At 32.0% G+C, this 17,004-nt stretch overlaps 1 protein-coding gene across 1 annotated transcript; it reads right to left on the bottom strand.

The window, feature by feature from the left end:
* Positions 1-725: 725 nt before the first annotated feature.
* Positions 726-9,202, bottom strand: LOC129905714 (WD repeat-containing protein 48 homolog). Its single transcript, XM_055981255.1, has 12 exons — positions 8,961-9,202; positions 8,392-8,488; positions 8,166-8,291; positions 5,860-5,984; positions 5,695-5,782; positions 5,062-5,628; positions 4,795-5,000; positions 2,754-2,858; positions 2,556-2,695; positions 1,561-1,756; positions 1,305-1,499; positions 726-1,234 (listed from the first exon to the last, which is right to left on the bottom strand). The coding sequence occupies exons 1-12, from the start codon at positions 9,003-9,005 to the stop codon at positions 1,118-1,120; spliced, it is 2,007 nt and encodes a 668-aa protein (XP_055837230.1). The 5' UTR covers positions 9,006-9,202; the 3' UTR covers positions 726-1,117.
* Positions 9,203-17,004: the final 7,802 nt, after the last annotated feature.

Raw genomic sequence — 17,004 nt, 5'->3', positions numbered from 1 at the left:
CTTTTCTTCATCTAAAAAAATGAAACAACCATTATTTTTTTTATAAACTTTTTTAAGTTCTTTTTTTTTCATTTGTATTAATTTCATAGCTTTTTGTTTTTGTTTATTAAATTATTAAATATTTTTGTTTTCTTTTTTTTAAGTGTATTATGTACACTCTTCGAGAATGACATTTATGATATTTTGTTTTTTTGTTTTCTTCAACTGAAAAATGTTAAATGCTATTAACTTTCACATTCTTTTTTGTTTTGTTAAATCAGGTTTGGTTTTTGCATAGTTTTTGTTTTTTTTTGTATTAATTTTTTGATAAAATATGTATTGGAATAATGAAATACTGGAGTTTATATTTTTTTTTGATTTGTTTTATAATAACAACTTAAATGAAGAGTATAATAGATTTGTTTTTTTTTTATGTTTTATGGGAATAATAACAACAAACAGAAATTGTATTAAACTTAAAAAGACATATAGATCATTGTTTTTTAATTTGTTTGTTTGCTTTTTTTTTTAAAGAACGAAAAAGTTTTTGTTATGTTTTTGATTTAGATTATAAGGTTTTTTGGTTCTTAATGTTTGAGTTAGTCTATAGGATATATTGGCAGAATGTTAGTTTACAATGCAGTCTAGGAAAACAAAACGAAAAAAAAAAATTACAACGACAACACAAGTTCATTAGAACAAACAAATTAAATAAAAAAATTCAAGCTTGGCGTAGATTTTTAAAAAATCATTTTTTTCTGAAAAAAAATAAGCTGATAAAATAAAAGAATAATCTCAACTTTAACGAACTTTCAAAATCCATTGACTTTTTTAGTTGAGAAATAAAAAGAAAAGAAAAATAAACAAGATTACAATGATTTTAAACTTATTAACAACAACAAAAGGGTATAGGGAGGGTGATTTGATAATAATAATAATATGCCATCGTTCTAAGCTTTAGTTCTGGCTTCAAGGTTATCCTTCTTTTTTTAGGGGACATCAATGTACCCCCAACATTTTCATCTGAATTGATGTGTTTATTTGTACCGCGGAAACAATTTCTTTCTTTTTTTTATATATTTTCTCTTATGAGTGTATAACTGAGGTTTGATGTTCTTAAATGAATTTTTGTTTTCTTTTAAATCTTAGCGTCGTAGCTAAAGTTTGGCTTGGTTTTGTATTGGAAAGTCAGGTCGGCTGATTGCTTCCATATGAAGTGGCGAACTGTACGCAAATCCATGTTTGGATCAACAACCTTTAACAAACAAAAAATAGAAAAAATCATGAGATTAAGTCTTTCAAGAGAAACAATCTGTTTTACTAACCACATCATTGCATTGCAATTCAATACGATCTTCCGGTGGAATTTGTGAGCCTTCAGAATTGGCATCACTTTGACTATTTTGGGATGAGTTTGAGGCATTACCACCACTTGGTGTGGTTTCGGCACCCAGCACCTTTTCCAAAACATGCTCGCACACTTTTCTACATTGAATAAATTCATTTGCGACTAGTCGATCCTAAAATAAGATACAATTTACATAAAATAAAAAAATAATACACAATCATGAAAGAAGTTACTTTTTTAATACGTTCCGGTTTAACCATTGAAGGATGTGGTGTAAGGAAGAACGATATCTTAATAAATTTAGGAGTATTCTTTTCGATAACAACATCTGTTACCCATTGTGGTACAGTTTCATGTAAGCCAGTGCTTTCATTTTCACCAGCTGCATCTCGAACTAGTAGGCGACATGTTGTTCGACCAGCAACTTCACTATTTTTGACAGAAAAAAAAGAAATAAAAATTAATAAAACTCCAAAAACACAAATAAATTCATTTAGGCCCATTTGCTCATACTAGTCATAAATTCTCATCTTAGCTAGGTCGAACATAACTCTTGTGTTTTACTTAGTTTATTCTAAGTTGCTAAAAAATATTTATGTTTAACCTAGCAATGATTTACTTTCATGATATAAATCGCTGAGAACTTCAAATTCAAAAGTCAAATCAATAGAAACGTCAAATAATTTGCATAGATTTTGAGCAATTTAGCAATTAATATACAACAATATCGTTAAATTTTCAAGTTTGTGTCTTTATCTTGCGGAATAAAAGTGTAAAAAAGTATATTTGAGCCAAAAATAAGTGTTAATTGGTTAAACAAAAATTATTCGTGTGTGTGTGTAAATGTGCTGGTGTGTCAAAATTAGTCAATGAAATATGGCAGCAAAATAGTGCCTCATACAAAAAACTGTGGTGTAAATTGTACCATCTGTGGATGGTTTAAGTTGATGAATGTAAGTTTATTTTTATTAAATTGATAATAATTCATGTCCTTTGTACTACCGACATCAATTTTTGAGCGACATTCTTGCTTTTTTCATAAAATAAAAGTGCCTAGGTAGAACATAACAGCTTAAGTTCTACTATTTCTTCCCCCTAAGTTATGTTAAACTTAGAGGAATTTATGACACAGTTTGAAGTTCGTGCAAACCGTAATGTAGAACTTAAGGGTTTATGTTTCACATAAATATTTAAGACTCGTTTCAGCAAATGGGCCTTAAAAACTTACCTAAATATAACAGGTGTATGTTTTGGAACTTGAAAATAACCATTACCCTTGATATCTGAATCTAATTCATCTGCAGGTAAACTATGCGGTGGTCTCCAATATTCCAGTAATGCTTCCAAAAGTAGTTTTCCATAATTTATCTAAAAATTTCAATAATAGTTGATTTCAAGAGTAAAATGGTGATTTAATAGATTTTACTTTTATATCTGATGTTGGTTCAGCCAATTCAGGAAGACCAGCTTCTATGGATACCCAGGCTGCAAAACAATCAACCTCATCTTGTCCTAGGACAATTGTTGGCATCTATAATGTATTTGATAGAAAAAATGTTTTGTTAGTAAGTTAATTTTTTTTTTTTTGGTTATGACATGAGTTGTAGGAATTTGGTAGATAATGATTTATATGAACATACAACTTTTCTACAAAGAGTTCGATTTATTTTTACTCCTAGAGTTTTGTTGCAGTGAGATGCTGTCCTACCTTCGAAGACCTAATCGTCCATGTTTTTCGACTTTTGTTAATTTACGGCATTAATAGACTCTAAATTAAAAAATGTAGACACCTCTTATAATTAAGAATGAAGAATACATTATGGAGCAACTAAAGTTCTGTCAGAGAGGCATAGGCTTTGTGAGGGATAAATGTAAACGTTAGAGATTTTTTTGGAACTTAAGTAGAGCGTATGCATCTGTTTCGTGCTATGTTCTGTTTTTTTTTTTTTTTTGGGTAAATGAGAAGCAGTATGAGGATATGTAGAGTTGGTTCCCAGCAAAAAATTGGTCAATTAGGCAATTTTTAATATATCAAATTTGAAATCTGTCAAGGTTTGATTGTTAAGTTTGGAATCATTTACCGATGATATTGTTTTAAAAAACTTAGTATCGTTAGCATATAATGAGATATGGGATTGTTTCATGGTGAAGATGAAGCGGAGGAGACCTAAATGACCCCGGAAATAGCGTAAAAAGGGTAAGAAGCGACACCATAAGTTAGAAAGATATCCATTTCAAAAGGATAGGTTCAAAGGCAAGAAAGAGCGTTGAATTTGAAGAGTATGAGAATATGGCAAATTTGTTCAAAGGATTTCTAAAATCAGTGGAGACAACATCGTCTTTCAACCCTCCATCAAGCCTTTGAAAGAATAAAGGACACGAATTCATTGAGGTAAGTGGTAGTCTAGGAGTGTAAGTGGCTAACACCGGAAGCTTATAAGTTCGGAGCGGTTGCATTTTGCATTTCGAATGTTTGGCAATTAGATAGTAGTTTTTATATCATTTTCGCATATTTTTTTGTGAATTGGAGTTATAAAAGAAATTGTGAATAAAGATAACTTAAATAATTGTGAAACTGGGAAAGAGAACGTTTCAGGACATTTATTAAGAAGAGTGACGGGGAGGTGGTTGAATTATTTGACTACTTGAGAATAAATCTTGATGATTGCAGTTTTTTTTTACAGAAAAAGAAATTGAGGTATAAGACCCTTTGTCGCATACCCAAGGAGATATTTAATAAATACACAAATAATTCTAATTGTATGGTATGGTAGCATAAACTCTCAATAACTGATAAAACCAGATTTATTGCCCAGTTTATGTTAATAGGTAGGAAAATACCTGACCGAAGAGCTAACAAGAAAAAACGTGATACTGGCTAATACGCTATGCACTAAATTTTTAAAATTAAGGAATAATTAGAGTTCAAGCCTAGGAAAAAAAAAAAACAAAGCTGCTGAAAGAGCAGTCCCTGAACTCGCGTTGAATTGAACTTTGGATGACTCTACCAAGTAGGAATTTAAATGTGAATTGCTTATAAGAGAAATTCTTTATTTTGCACCTTGGCGCATGTGATATTGTGAGAGGAGAGTTTACAGTGAACTCCTGAGTAAGATGCTCTTATGCTGTTCATTTAGTTACGAAGGACTTAAACCAACAGTTATATCAATTGCATCTGATGGAAAACTCTCGGAGGATGCTTTTTCTGCAGAGATCATCGAGGTCAAGGATGCTCTCGGATTAATAAATAGCTCTTTCAACTACTGCAGCAAAGTATCAACGAAAAAATAACTCAATGAGGGCGAATGGAAACAAAAATTGAGAGTTCTTTATAACGTTTGGGAAGAAACTTGTTAATTTTGAAGTAAATGCAAAAGCACTTTGTCTAGACGCCTCTATGAAGCACGTCATAGCTAGTATTATTTTAATGGATCGAGAACAAAACAAAAAAATTCATTCATTCTCACCCCAGTTTTGAGATCCACTGTGAACCAATTTGGAATGTACACTTTGTAATTTCTTTTCTTAATTTCCTCTTCATAGTCGACTTTGCCAAGATCTTCCTTCTTCACCACACGCAGCACATCATAAATGGAGACATTATCTTCGGTGTCTTTTGTCACAATGTGCCGTTTATCATTTAACACAGTTGATTTTTTTATTGCTGCTCCACCTATCAAATACAAAAGACAATTAAAATTTTTAACTATAATATATGGAATCATCCAACTCACCCTTAATGCATGTAATTTCAACACCCTTGCCACTGGCATCGGCTGGTATAGAATTCTGTGAGCCTTTGTCATGATGTGGCAGTTTCCAACATCGAATATCTGAATTCCATGTTGTAGCCCAGACGCCGGTTTTATCAATGTCATAACACAAACTCAAAACAGGAGCCTTTTCCTCACACACCAGCACACTATTGCTGGGATTTCTTAGCTCGGTATGGAAAATTTTCTTATCTCGGCTGCCTGATATTACGTATTGGAAATTCTCACTCATCAGCAACGCCCAGACACCTTCTGTGTGTACATTTATTGTCTGGATGCAACCCTGTTGTCCCAAATGCCACAACTTGATTGTGCCATCGGAACTGCCTGAAACAACTTGTGTTCCATCGGGCGACACGACTAGTGCTCGAACATTTTCCGCATGACCTCGTAGTTTCATCATCTTTTTGCACATTCGAGGATCCCATATCCGTAGGACATTCTCTGTCGATCCACTAACAATCACAGTGCCTGAAGGATTCATTGCTAAGCTGTATATTGAGTCTCGAGATCCCAAAAGATTTGAAGCTATTTTGAATAGAAAAATAAATTTTATCAATTTTTTTGAATTAAAAATATAATAGACGAACTCACTTGACACGGTGTTATTACTGGCAGTCAGGGCTGTTAATGTATTCACGTCCCATAAAAAGATCGATTTATCTAATCCCGCACTGGCGACCTGCAGTTTTGTTTAATGGAAACAAAAAATGGATCATAAATCAAAAAGAATAAATAAAAATCAATGGAAAATCGAACCTGTTCTCTGTCTTTAGCGTAGGCCAAAGCTTGCACATAATCTCGGTGAGTTTTTAGTGTTGACATACAGAAGCCTTGGTGGGCATTCCACACCTTTACGGTTGTATCACAGCTGGCACTTATCACTGCAAAATAATAAAAACAAAAAGAAGAAAAATGAGAACATTTCCTTAACCTTTCCAACACAAATAAATCGCTATTAATGATTTAATGGTATCCATAAAAGAATCTGGCGCAAAACTTAAATCTATGTATCTACCTTTATATTTTTGAAATTAGCGAAAAGCCTTGTACTGGCGAAATGTTTAAAAAATGTCGCCACAAGAGACGCTTGGATTGCAAAACTTACAACAATACATTTCAAACTTGACTCAAAAAGTGCTAAAGCAAACAAAATTTAAAAGCCGATTTTTTTGGTTGTGCCCTTTGAAGAAAGTTTGGAAGTAACACCAAGCCTAAAAAAAAGAAGTAAGCCAAACCCTTGTTTATAAAACAAAGAAAAGTAACATGAACCGCTCAGAATCGGGGAAGTGCAGAGAGACTTATGTCGAATTCCTTTGAAAAAAAAAAATCGAATTAAAATCGATCTCAATGCGTTTGTCGTCAACAATGTTTCGAGCATGTTTGACAGAACAAAAAATCGAATTTAAATCGATTTCTTTTTAAAAGAACAACTGAGGCTTGCGAAAAAATGGACACTTTTAGGAAAAATTGAAGACAAGATTTTTTTTCTATTTTCATTTCACTTAGCTACTTTTTCAGTCTCTAACATTTCTGAATCTCTGTGAATGCAGAAACAAAAACCTCATCTGTTAAATATTACCTAAAGAAAAATATGCCGTTTTTTCAATGAGCTTAAGTAAATGATCTACTGTTATCTACTCTGCGCAAACTAATGTTGTATTAATAGGCGACAAGAATGAGATAACTTTAGCAAGAAAAAGAAAAAAAACGAGTTTTTTACTATAAATTCAACTTCAATCTACATTTTTTAAAGTACCGAGTGACGCAATGGTTAATGCGATGGACTATGATTCCAGAGGTTTTATTGTATTGTATTGGATTTGTACCCCGGCCTTCACCACCTACAAAAAAAAAAAAAAATTGGTCAGGGGTACTGCCTATTGTGAGGAATTTTGATTGTCATGAAAAGTGTATATCTGCTAATGCTAAGCCGTTCGGACTTTGCGTTAAATTGTAGATTCTTACATTCTTGCAAATTAATTACTTGAATGCGTGGTTTTACGTGGTTGAGAGTCAATAGCCCGTGCTCTTTCATGGGGCATTTTCGGTCTTTTTTCGCAACATTCAAAGATTTGCGGTAATAACCTATGAAGCGTAAACATATTCAATGTTCAATGTTCTTGTCCTCTGTTTAAAGGAACGAGCTAAATAACCTTGTTCCTACTATAATAAAGTGCTTTTGATCAAGAAATGGACGCAATTTTTGTAAGCTTTCTGAAAAGCAGTCTTTTTCCTTAGTTAAATGTATTCAAAAATCTAAACCATTATTTTAATTGGGATGATGAAGATGATGTAAGGAAGTTTAAGTTAATAGGATGGGCATTGACAAGAGTTGATTCAAATTATATGGCTTTCTTTGATTTAAGGGAACAATTTTTCGAGTGAAGCTCGGTTCAGTGTACAGGGGCCTATTTTGGTTCATTTATAAGTTTGATGATAAAACTTTCCACAGTTTAAATTTAATGATAAATTTATCATTTCACTTTATTGTCTAAGAGAGTGAATGAAAAAATTCAATTATGCAATTCACAGTGAAATTGACTTGGTCAGAAGGCTGAAACTTCAGCAGTCAAGATAACTGGTATACGCGGAGTGTACGAAAACCAAAGTACATATTTGCTTGACGAGTATTTGTCGTTCCTTAGCTTCTGGTCTAGAAATCGAACTGACTAGATTAAGGAATTTAACTTGTTTTAATATAGCTTTTTACTGCCTTTAGTCCATATAAAAACTAAGCGTTTCGTCCCGGTTTAGCTCATTTGGACCCATCAGTTTGACTTATCGTGAGACACTTCGTCAATACGGAATTTTATTTGACCCGACAAAACCTAATCGCTTACTGGTATTTATAGCAAACAAGCAGATTAGGATGTTTGCAAAAGACAATAAATATGAGAGCCGTGGAATTGTTCCGTTCGACGAATTGTTTCAATTCAGCTTTAAATGAGTGTCAAAAATGAAAAAAGCTTTTGAATTCTAGGTAGAAAGGTTTACAAACACTTTTAAAAAAAATAATTTACGAACTATGTATTTTTCAATTTTAAGAAACAGTTTCAACTTACAATTTCTTCCATTGCAGCACAAGACTATGTCGTTGACCCAATCGTTGTGATGTTCCATACTTTTGATATATTTATTTTGTGATTCAGTTTCTTTTGTATTCCATACTCTGATAATAGCATCTCTGCCTGCAAGAAACAATATAAAAAGAGGATCAAACGATTAAAACATTCCTTTCTATTAAAGTGCAAAATCAATCCTCATCAAACTAAAAAAAAAAAAACATACCAGCAGAATAAAGTTTTCCATTATTTTGATCCAACTGCAGTGCATTGACTCCATTCCGGTGTTGCTTCTCTTCGGCATCTCGTATGACAAATGATACCTTGAATTAATTTTAATCAAACAAACGAAATAGAAGAAACAAAAAAAAAGTAGAAATGATTCTCATGAACTTTTTTAAATGTCCCCTCAAGGGAATTTTAATCAAATAAAAAAAAAAAAAAACATGAAAGCCTCCCCAAAAAAATAGAAAAAAAACATTCAAAATGACAGGGGAGCACCCACATTCAATGGCATCATAATTCGACTCGACTCGAAGCCGTGTGGGTCACAGGTTTCGTCGCATTTTGCTTATATTGATTGACCAATGCAAAAAAAAAGGAAATTTCAGTTCTAAATTAAATTAGCTTTCTAATTTACTTTTACAAAAGGAAATTAATTAAATTTTCAAGCTTTTTGCGTTGCATTTTGATGCACAATTGTGAGGTTTAGTTGAAAGTTTTTTTATTTTACCGAATATACAAATTGCGAATTTATTTTTTTTTTTGTAGGTAGTCTTTTTCTATTTTATTTACCTGCATTTTCTTACGGGCCCCTTGACAACCTTTGTGCGTCAACATAATACAAATGAAAGGTTTTTTTATAAGGAAAAACTAAAAAACTTGTTTATAATGAGTTTATTTTTCATTTATTTTGTTGTTTAATTTGTATATTTTTTGGATTTTATAAAAATTTTCTTTCTTTTTTCCAATTGTGAACCACCAACTTTTTTTATTTTCCTTCTATTTTCTCTCATTTATTATATCTGTCAACAATAAACAAGAAATTACAAGAGAATGAAGTTGGTTGTGATTTGGAAATTGGGGAATTTTTTGAAAGATGTCATTTTGGTGTTGCGTTGCCGTGTAACATGTTTTTATTTTTACTAGCGAGTAACGAGTTAATCGCTATTTTAATTTTTTTTAAATCAGACGATTAAAGGCTTTGGATGATTAAAAGCTTCAATCCTTTATTTTTTTTTATTTTACTGTTAATAAATAACCACCATTTGGAGACATCCGTCAGAGCAGACAAATTGTTCTTAAAGCCTTGTACGCAGCTGAAGCGAAACAAGAGTTTCCCCACAAAAATAGAACATTAAGATCTAGAACGGAAATAATTTTTTGTTTTTGTTTTTAAAACTTACTTTCTGATGTTTATCTTGAATTTTTTTATTTGTATTTTTATTATTTTTATTTTGACATAGTAGAATTTTTTCGTCAACATGCTCGCTGTTGACTTTGAAGACTTTAAATTTTTTTGTCTCGCTTCAGCAGCGTACCATTTTATTAAGTTGTTTTTTTTTTCAGTTAAAGACGATTAAAATCGGCTATTTTAAAGTATTTCTCTCTATGCATAATTTGGCTACGTTTAATAAATTAATTTTTCGTGAAACTCCTATTAGACCGAGAGCCGGCAGCATATTTTGGCAGTTTTGATATAACCGAAATTCGAGTGTGCACATATCTAGATATGCACCACAGTATGTCAACGGTACAAGTCTGGCAGTGATCTTTTTCAGCTTTCTCTTGCCAGACGCAGTTAAAGTGCAGCAAAAAATCAATTTTTGGCGTTTTGGTGTAACCGAATAAATGATACACCAAAAAATCATAAAAAATCCCCTGATTTCGAATCTGTGGGTACCGCAAGTTTCTTTTTCAGCTTTCCCCCCGCCAGACCGCTTTAAAGCATTTTTAAGTGCATTTTTCTAATAAAAACCCTGATTACTTCTTTTCCGTTAGGTATAACCGTATGATGGTAACAAATTAATATTCTATGTCTATTCTAGGTCTAGAAAATATAAGTTTGAGCCAGCTATTTTTCAGCCTTCCCTCTGCCAGACGCATCCAAAGTGCAGTCAAAAATCAACTTTTGGCGTTTTGCTAGGTATTACCCCAATAAATGATACACCAAAAAATCATAAAAAATCCCCTGATTTCAAAAATGTTGGTACCGCAAGTTTCTTTTTCAGCTTTCCCCCGCCACACAGTGTGGCCAATCACGAATCTAGCTGGACAAAATTAATAACTCGCGTTTAATCGACTTTTTTTCTAAACAGTTTTAAACAAATGAATGTGAATAGATAAAATTCTATAAAAAAGAAAGATTTTTTAAAAAGAAATCTATAATTTCTGCAAAAAGTGGGTCAAAATAGTGATGAAGAAAATGCATTTTTGATTATGTTTCCGTAAACATATTCTATGATTGGATATACTTAATTATTTAAAAAAACGCTTGAAAAATCTCAATAAATAAAAACTCTATTGCTATTCACGAAAAAAGAGAGGCAGAATAATTAGGTTTTATTAAGAAATAGAACTTTTACACACGTTTTTGCCAGGTGACATACATGATTTATTTTCTCAATATCATGCTTTAAATTAAAATGTTAGCAATGATTTTAATTGAATATGCTTCACAATCATAAAAAATGGCATCACCTTTAAAAATATCTGCAGATAATTTAAAAAAGTAACTCCTTTTTGTGCGATGCAAACTTGAAACATAAGGGCCTATTAAAAACAGCTGTGTTTATATTACCTTCGATGTTTTTCAAGCTAATAATTCTCTAAATTTCTTCGTGACCCTATTTCTGGCCTTTTACACTTGCTTGCTTTTTGCATTGAACTTGTTTAAGATGTTCCGACAGAAAAGCATCATTCATCAATGATAATGCCTCATTAGATTGAAAATTCCAGTGGTCTAGTGGTTCCAGAGGATCAGAACTTAATCTTTTATACATTTTGATCCTTCACTCAAAGAACATTTCTATAAATCCTTTCCGGTATTATTGGAATATGCTTTTTAAATTTTGCGGAGAGCGATTCTAATGATTTTAACTATTTTCTAATGGATAGGTGCACTTAGGAGACTTTTAACCTTCCGTTTGTTATTTTTTTTCCGTTTTTTTAGTTTTTAAAAATTCTTTTCTACTTTTGTTTCACTATCTACTGTTTTTGTTTATATAGTTATCACATAATATTGGTCAAGCAAAATGAAATTCATGTTTAAAGAGTGGTCCAAAGTGTCTTCCACCTTTTTTGTCTTTTTTCGCTTAACTTGAAGCACAAAACTTTTATATATGTTTTTAATTTTTATTTATTGTCAAAAATGTTCCAAAAATGATACCTGCTCATTAAAAGATCAAAAAAACTGTCTTTTCGATCTTATTTGGCAGTTTTGACACATTTTTCGAAAATTTGTTTTTTTGAAAATCTTGACTTCATTTTGAAAAGTGAAAAAAGTTGTATGGCGGTCGAGAAAACGCGAGACATGTCACTAGCTAATCTTAATGACAACACTCCACCAAACACTAATTAATTAATTTCAGACCGGAAAAATGCGGAAAAATTAACTTTACCTCTATTTGAAAAACAAAGATATTTTTTTTTGCACTTCCTAGCCTTCATACAGAATTTATTTTTTTTTAAATAGTTGCAATGGTAATTAATAAATAAAAATTATAATACCTTACCCCCAAATGTAGATTAACAATTAAAAAAAACAATTACAACAAAAAAACTACCACAGCGTTTTTAGTCGTCAACCAAACTCAAGCGAAAAATAGAATACTTTGTATTATCTCCATCCAACTGTTGACAAGAACCAACTTTCAAGCTTAGCTTACGATAATCCGAGATGAAAACAAAAAAACCAAACATGAATTACAGTTACCCATTGTATTGAGAAGCTCTGCTCATGATTTAAAATCATGTGGCTAAACTTTTTTTTTTCTATTTTGTCCAGTCAGATTGGCGAATTACCACACTGTGCGCCAGACCGCTTTAAAGCATTTTTAAGTGCATTTTTCTAATAAAAACCCTGATTACTTCTTTTCCGTTAGGTATAACCGTATGATGGTAACAAATTAATATTCTATGTCTATTCTAGGTCTAGAAAATATAAGTTTGAGCCAGCTATTTTTCAGCCTTCCCTCTGCCAGACGCATCCAAAGTGCAGTCAAAAATCAACTTTTGGCGTTTTGCTAGGTATTACCCCAATAAATGATACACCAAAAAATCATAAAAAATCCCCTGATTTCAAAAATGTTGGTACCGCAAGTTTCTTTTTCAGCTTTCCCCCGCCACACAGTGTGGCCAATCACGAATCTAGCTGGACAAAATTAATAACTCGCGTTTAATCGACTTTTTTTCTAAACAGTTTTAAACAAATGAATGTGAATAGATAAAATTCTATAAAAAAGAAAGATTTTTTAAAAAGAAATCTATAATTTCTGCAAAAAGTGGGTCAAAATAGTGATGAAGAAAATGCATTTTTGATTATGTTTCCGTAAACATATTCTATGATTGGATATACTTAATTATTTAAAAAAACGCTTGAAAAATCTCAATAAATAAAAACTCTATTGCTATTCACGAAAAAAGAGAGGCAGAATAATTAGGTTTTATTAAGAAATAGAACTTTTACACACGTTTTTGCCAGGTGACATACATGATTTATTTTCTCAATATCATGCTTTAAATTAAAATGTTAGCAATGATTTTAATTGAATATGCTTCACAATCATAAAAAATGGCATCACCTTTAAAAATATCTGCAGATAATTTAAAAAAGTAACTCCTTTTTGTGCGATGCAAACTTGAAACATAAGGGCCTATTAAAAACAGCTGTGTTTATATTACCTTCGATGTTTTTCAAGCTAATAATTCTCTAAATTTCTTCGTGACCCTATTTCTGGCCTTTTACACTTGCTTGCTTTTTGCATTGAACTTGTTTAAGATGTTCCGACAGAAAAGCATCATTCATCAATGATAATGCCTCATTAGATTGAAAATTCCAGTGGTCTAGTGGTTCCAGAGGATCAGAACTTAATCTTTTATACATTTTGATCCTTCACTCAAAGAACATTTCTATAAATCCTTTCCGGTATTATTGGAATATGCTTTTTAAATTTTGCGGAGAGCGATTCTAATGATTTTAACTATTTTCTAATGGATAGGTGCACTTAGGAGACTTTTAACCTTCCGTTTGTTATTTTTTTTCCGTTTTTTTAGTTTTTAAAAATTCTTTTCTACTTTTGTTTCACTATCTACTGTTTTTGTTTATATAGTTATCACATAATATTGGTCAAGCAAAATGAAATTCATGTTTAAAGAGTGGTCCAAAGTGTCTTCCACCTTTTTTGTCTTTTTTCGCTTAACTTGAAGCACAAAACTTTTATATATGTTTTTAATTTTTATTTATTGTCAAAAATGTTCCAAAAATGATACCTGCTCATTAAAAGATCAAAAAAACTGTCTTTTCGATCTTATTTGGCAGTTTTGACACATTTTTCGAAAATTTGTTTTTTTGAAAATCTTGACTTCATTTTGAAAAGTGAAAAAAGTTGTATGGCGGTCGAGAAAACGCGAGACATGTCACTAGCTAATCTTAATGACAACACTCCACCAAACACTAATTAATTAATTTCAGACCGGAAAAATGCGGAAAAATTAACTTTACCTCTATTTGAAAAACAAAGATATTTTTTTTTGCACTTCCTAGCCTTCATACAGAATTTATTTTTTTTTAAATAGTTGCAATGGTAATTAATAAATAAAAATTATAATACCTTACCCCCAAATGTAGATTAACAATTAAAAAAAACAATTACAACAAAAAAACTACCACAGCGTTTTTAGTCGTCAACCAAACTCAAGCGAAAAATAGAATACTTTGTATTATCTCCATCCAACTGTTGACAAGAACCAACTTTCAAGCTTAGCTTACGATAATCCGAGATGAAAACAAAAAAACCAAACATGAATTACAGTTACCCATTGTATTGAGAAGCTCTGCTCATGATTTAAAATCATGTGGCTAAACTTTTTTTTTTCTATTTTGTCCAGTCAGATTGGCGAATTACCACACTGTGCGCCAGACCGCTTTAAAGCATTTTTAAGTGCATTTTTCTAATAAAAACCCTGATTACTTCTTTTCCGTTAGGTATAACCGTATGATGGTAACAAATTAATATTCTATGTCTATTCTAGGTCTAGAAAATATAAGTTTGAGCCAGCTGTTTTTCAGCCTTCCCTCTGCCAGACGCATCCAAAGTGCAGTCAAAAATCAACTTTTGGCGTTTTGCTAGGTATTACCCCAATAAATGATACACCAAAAAATCATAAAAAATCCCCTGATTTCAAAAATGTTGGTACCGCAAGTTTCTTTTTCAGCTTTCCCCCCGCCAGACCGCTTTAAAGCATTTTTAAGTGCATTTTTCTAATAAAAACCCTGATTACTTATTTTCTGTTAGGTATAACCGTATGATGGTAACAAATTAATATTCTAAGTCTATTCCAGGTCTAGAAAATATAAGTTTGAGCCAGCTATTTTTCAGCCTTCCCTCTGCCAGACGCATCCAAAGTGCAGTCAAAAATCAACTTTTGGCGTTTTGCTAGGTATTACCCCAATAAATGATACACCAAAAAATCATAAAAAAATCCCCTGATTTCAAAAATGTGGGTGCATTTTTGAAGTTGAAGTTTTTTTTTTAGCTTTCGCCCCGCCGCCAGACCGCTTTGAAGCATTTTTAAATGCATTTTTCTAATAAAAAACCTGATTACTTATTTTCTGTTGGGTATAACCGTATGATGGTAACAAATTAAAATTCTATGTCTATTCCTGGTTTAGAAAATATAAGTTTAAGCCAGATATTTTTCAGCCTTCCCTCTGCCAGACGCCCTTAAAGGTTTCCCAAACAGGTTTTTCCATAGAAAAAACACCTAGTTTCTGTTTTTTTCTTATAAAATTGAAATAATATTTTTTTGTTTAGAGTAACCATATGATGGCCAAATATTAACTTTCTCTGCCTTTTCCTGATTTAGAAAATGTAAGTTTAAGCCAGTTTTGTTTCAGCTTACCCTCTGCCAGACGCCCTAAAAGGTATCTCAATAGTACGGGAAAGTTAGATTTTGCTATATGGGGCATGGGGGTCTGGGAAAAAATCCGAAACTTCTGGTACCCACATTTTTGAAATCAGGCGATTTTTTATGATTTTTTGGTGTATCATTTATTAGGGTAATACCTAGTAAAACGCCACAAGTTGATTTTTGACTGCACTTTGGCTGCGTCTGGCAGAGGGAAGGCTGAAAAATAGCGGGCTTAAAATTATATTTTCTTGACCTGGAATAGGCATAGAATATTAATTTGTTACCATCATACGGTTATACCTAACAGAAAATAAGTAATCAGGGTTTTTATTAGAAAAATGCACTTAAAAATGCTTTAAAGCGGTCTGGCGGGGGGAAAGCTGAAACAGAAACTTGCGGTACCAACATTTTTGAAATCAGGGGATTTTTTATGATTTTTTGGTGTTATTTATTGGGGTAATACCTAGCAAAACGCCAAAAGTTGATTTTTGACTGCACTTTGGATGCGTCTGGCAGAGGGAAGGCTGAATAATAGCTGGCTAAAAATTATATTTTCTAGACCTAGAATAGACATAGAATATTGATTTGTTACCATCATACGGTTATACCTAACGGAAAAGAAGTAATCAGGGTTTTTATTAGAAAAATGCACTTAAAAATGCTTTAAAGCGGTCTGGCGGGGGGAAAGCTGAAAAAGAAACTTGCGGTACCCACAGATTCGAAATCAGGGGATTTTGTATGATTTTTTGGTGTATCATTTATTCGGTTATACCAAAACGCCAAAAATTGATTTTTTGCTGCACTTTAACTGCGTCTGGCAAGAGAAAGCTGAAAAAGATCACTGCCAGACTTGTACCGTTGACATATATATGTGTATACTGTGGTGCATATCTAGATATGTGCACACTCGAATTTCGGTTATATCAAAACTGCCAAAATATGCTGCCGGCTCTTAGACTATATGACTTTTTGCAAACTTTTTCCCAGTCGATTTGTGAATAATAATACTTACTCTTAATCTCAGAAATGATGTACTTACTATACGCTGTTAATACTGTCCTATATAAGAGTTGACTTTGCTTTAATGTAAGGCAACCTCAAAATCTATATCCGAAATTATGTAATGTATGTAAGAGGGCCAAACATATAACATAATTAAAAAGAAAACACGATGTTATCGCTTCAGACGATGGACAAGAACTGCTCTTTATTATATAAATATTTTACAATTTTGAAGCTTAACAACTAGAGTGCATGATCGGGTCATACGGTAATTTGGATAAATCATATTTACATAAAATAGGTCATACGATAATGTATGGTAAATAGACAAAGCATAATTAGAATAAATAGAATCGTACGATAGATGAATACGTGTTTACATATTATACGTTAAAAACATAAAGAACATGATAATAAGCGAGAGTAACACTGTGGTTACATTAATTAAAGCCTACATGTAACAGTTCTGTCTTAAAACAATTAAGTATTAAGCATTAAATTAAGCGAATTTCTGCATGTCTTTTTGCCCAGTTGACTTCCGTCTTAAATTAAGCGTACCTACAAATCTCAACTTCTTGAATGTGCTAATTTAAAAGAAATCCAGTAAATGAAGATGACAATCTTCTTATTTTTATATGGAGACATATTAATTTAAAAAAAAAAACAGGCAGTCATTTCGAATCGATTCTACAATTTTTTAATCCAC

This window comes from Episyrphus balteatus, chromosome 1, assembly GCF_945859705.1.
Source record: "Episyrphus balteatus chromosome 1, idEpiBalt1.1, whole genome shotgun sequence".
Lineage (NCBI taxonomy): Eukaryota > Metazoa > Arthropoda > Insecta > Diptera > Syrphidae > Episyrphus > Episyrphus balteatus.
Note: the sequence above shows the minus strand (reverse complement) of the source record. Positions and strands in the feature narration are given on the sequence as shown.

Coding starts and splice junctions, on each gene's coding strand:
- LOC129905714 (XM_055981255.1), bottom strand. CDS start 9,005: ATGTTGACGCACAAAGGTTGTCAAGGGGCCCGTAAGAAAATGCAG. Junction 2,696..2,753: donor AACCAACATCAGATATAAAA/GTAAAATCTATT, acceptor TGAAATTTTTAG/ATAAATTATGGAAAACTACT. Junction 1,500..1,560: donor AACCGGAACGTATTAAAAAA/GTAACTTCTTTC, acceptor ATCTTATTTTAG/GATCGACTAGTCGCAAATGA.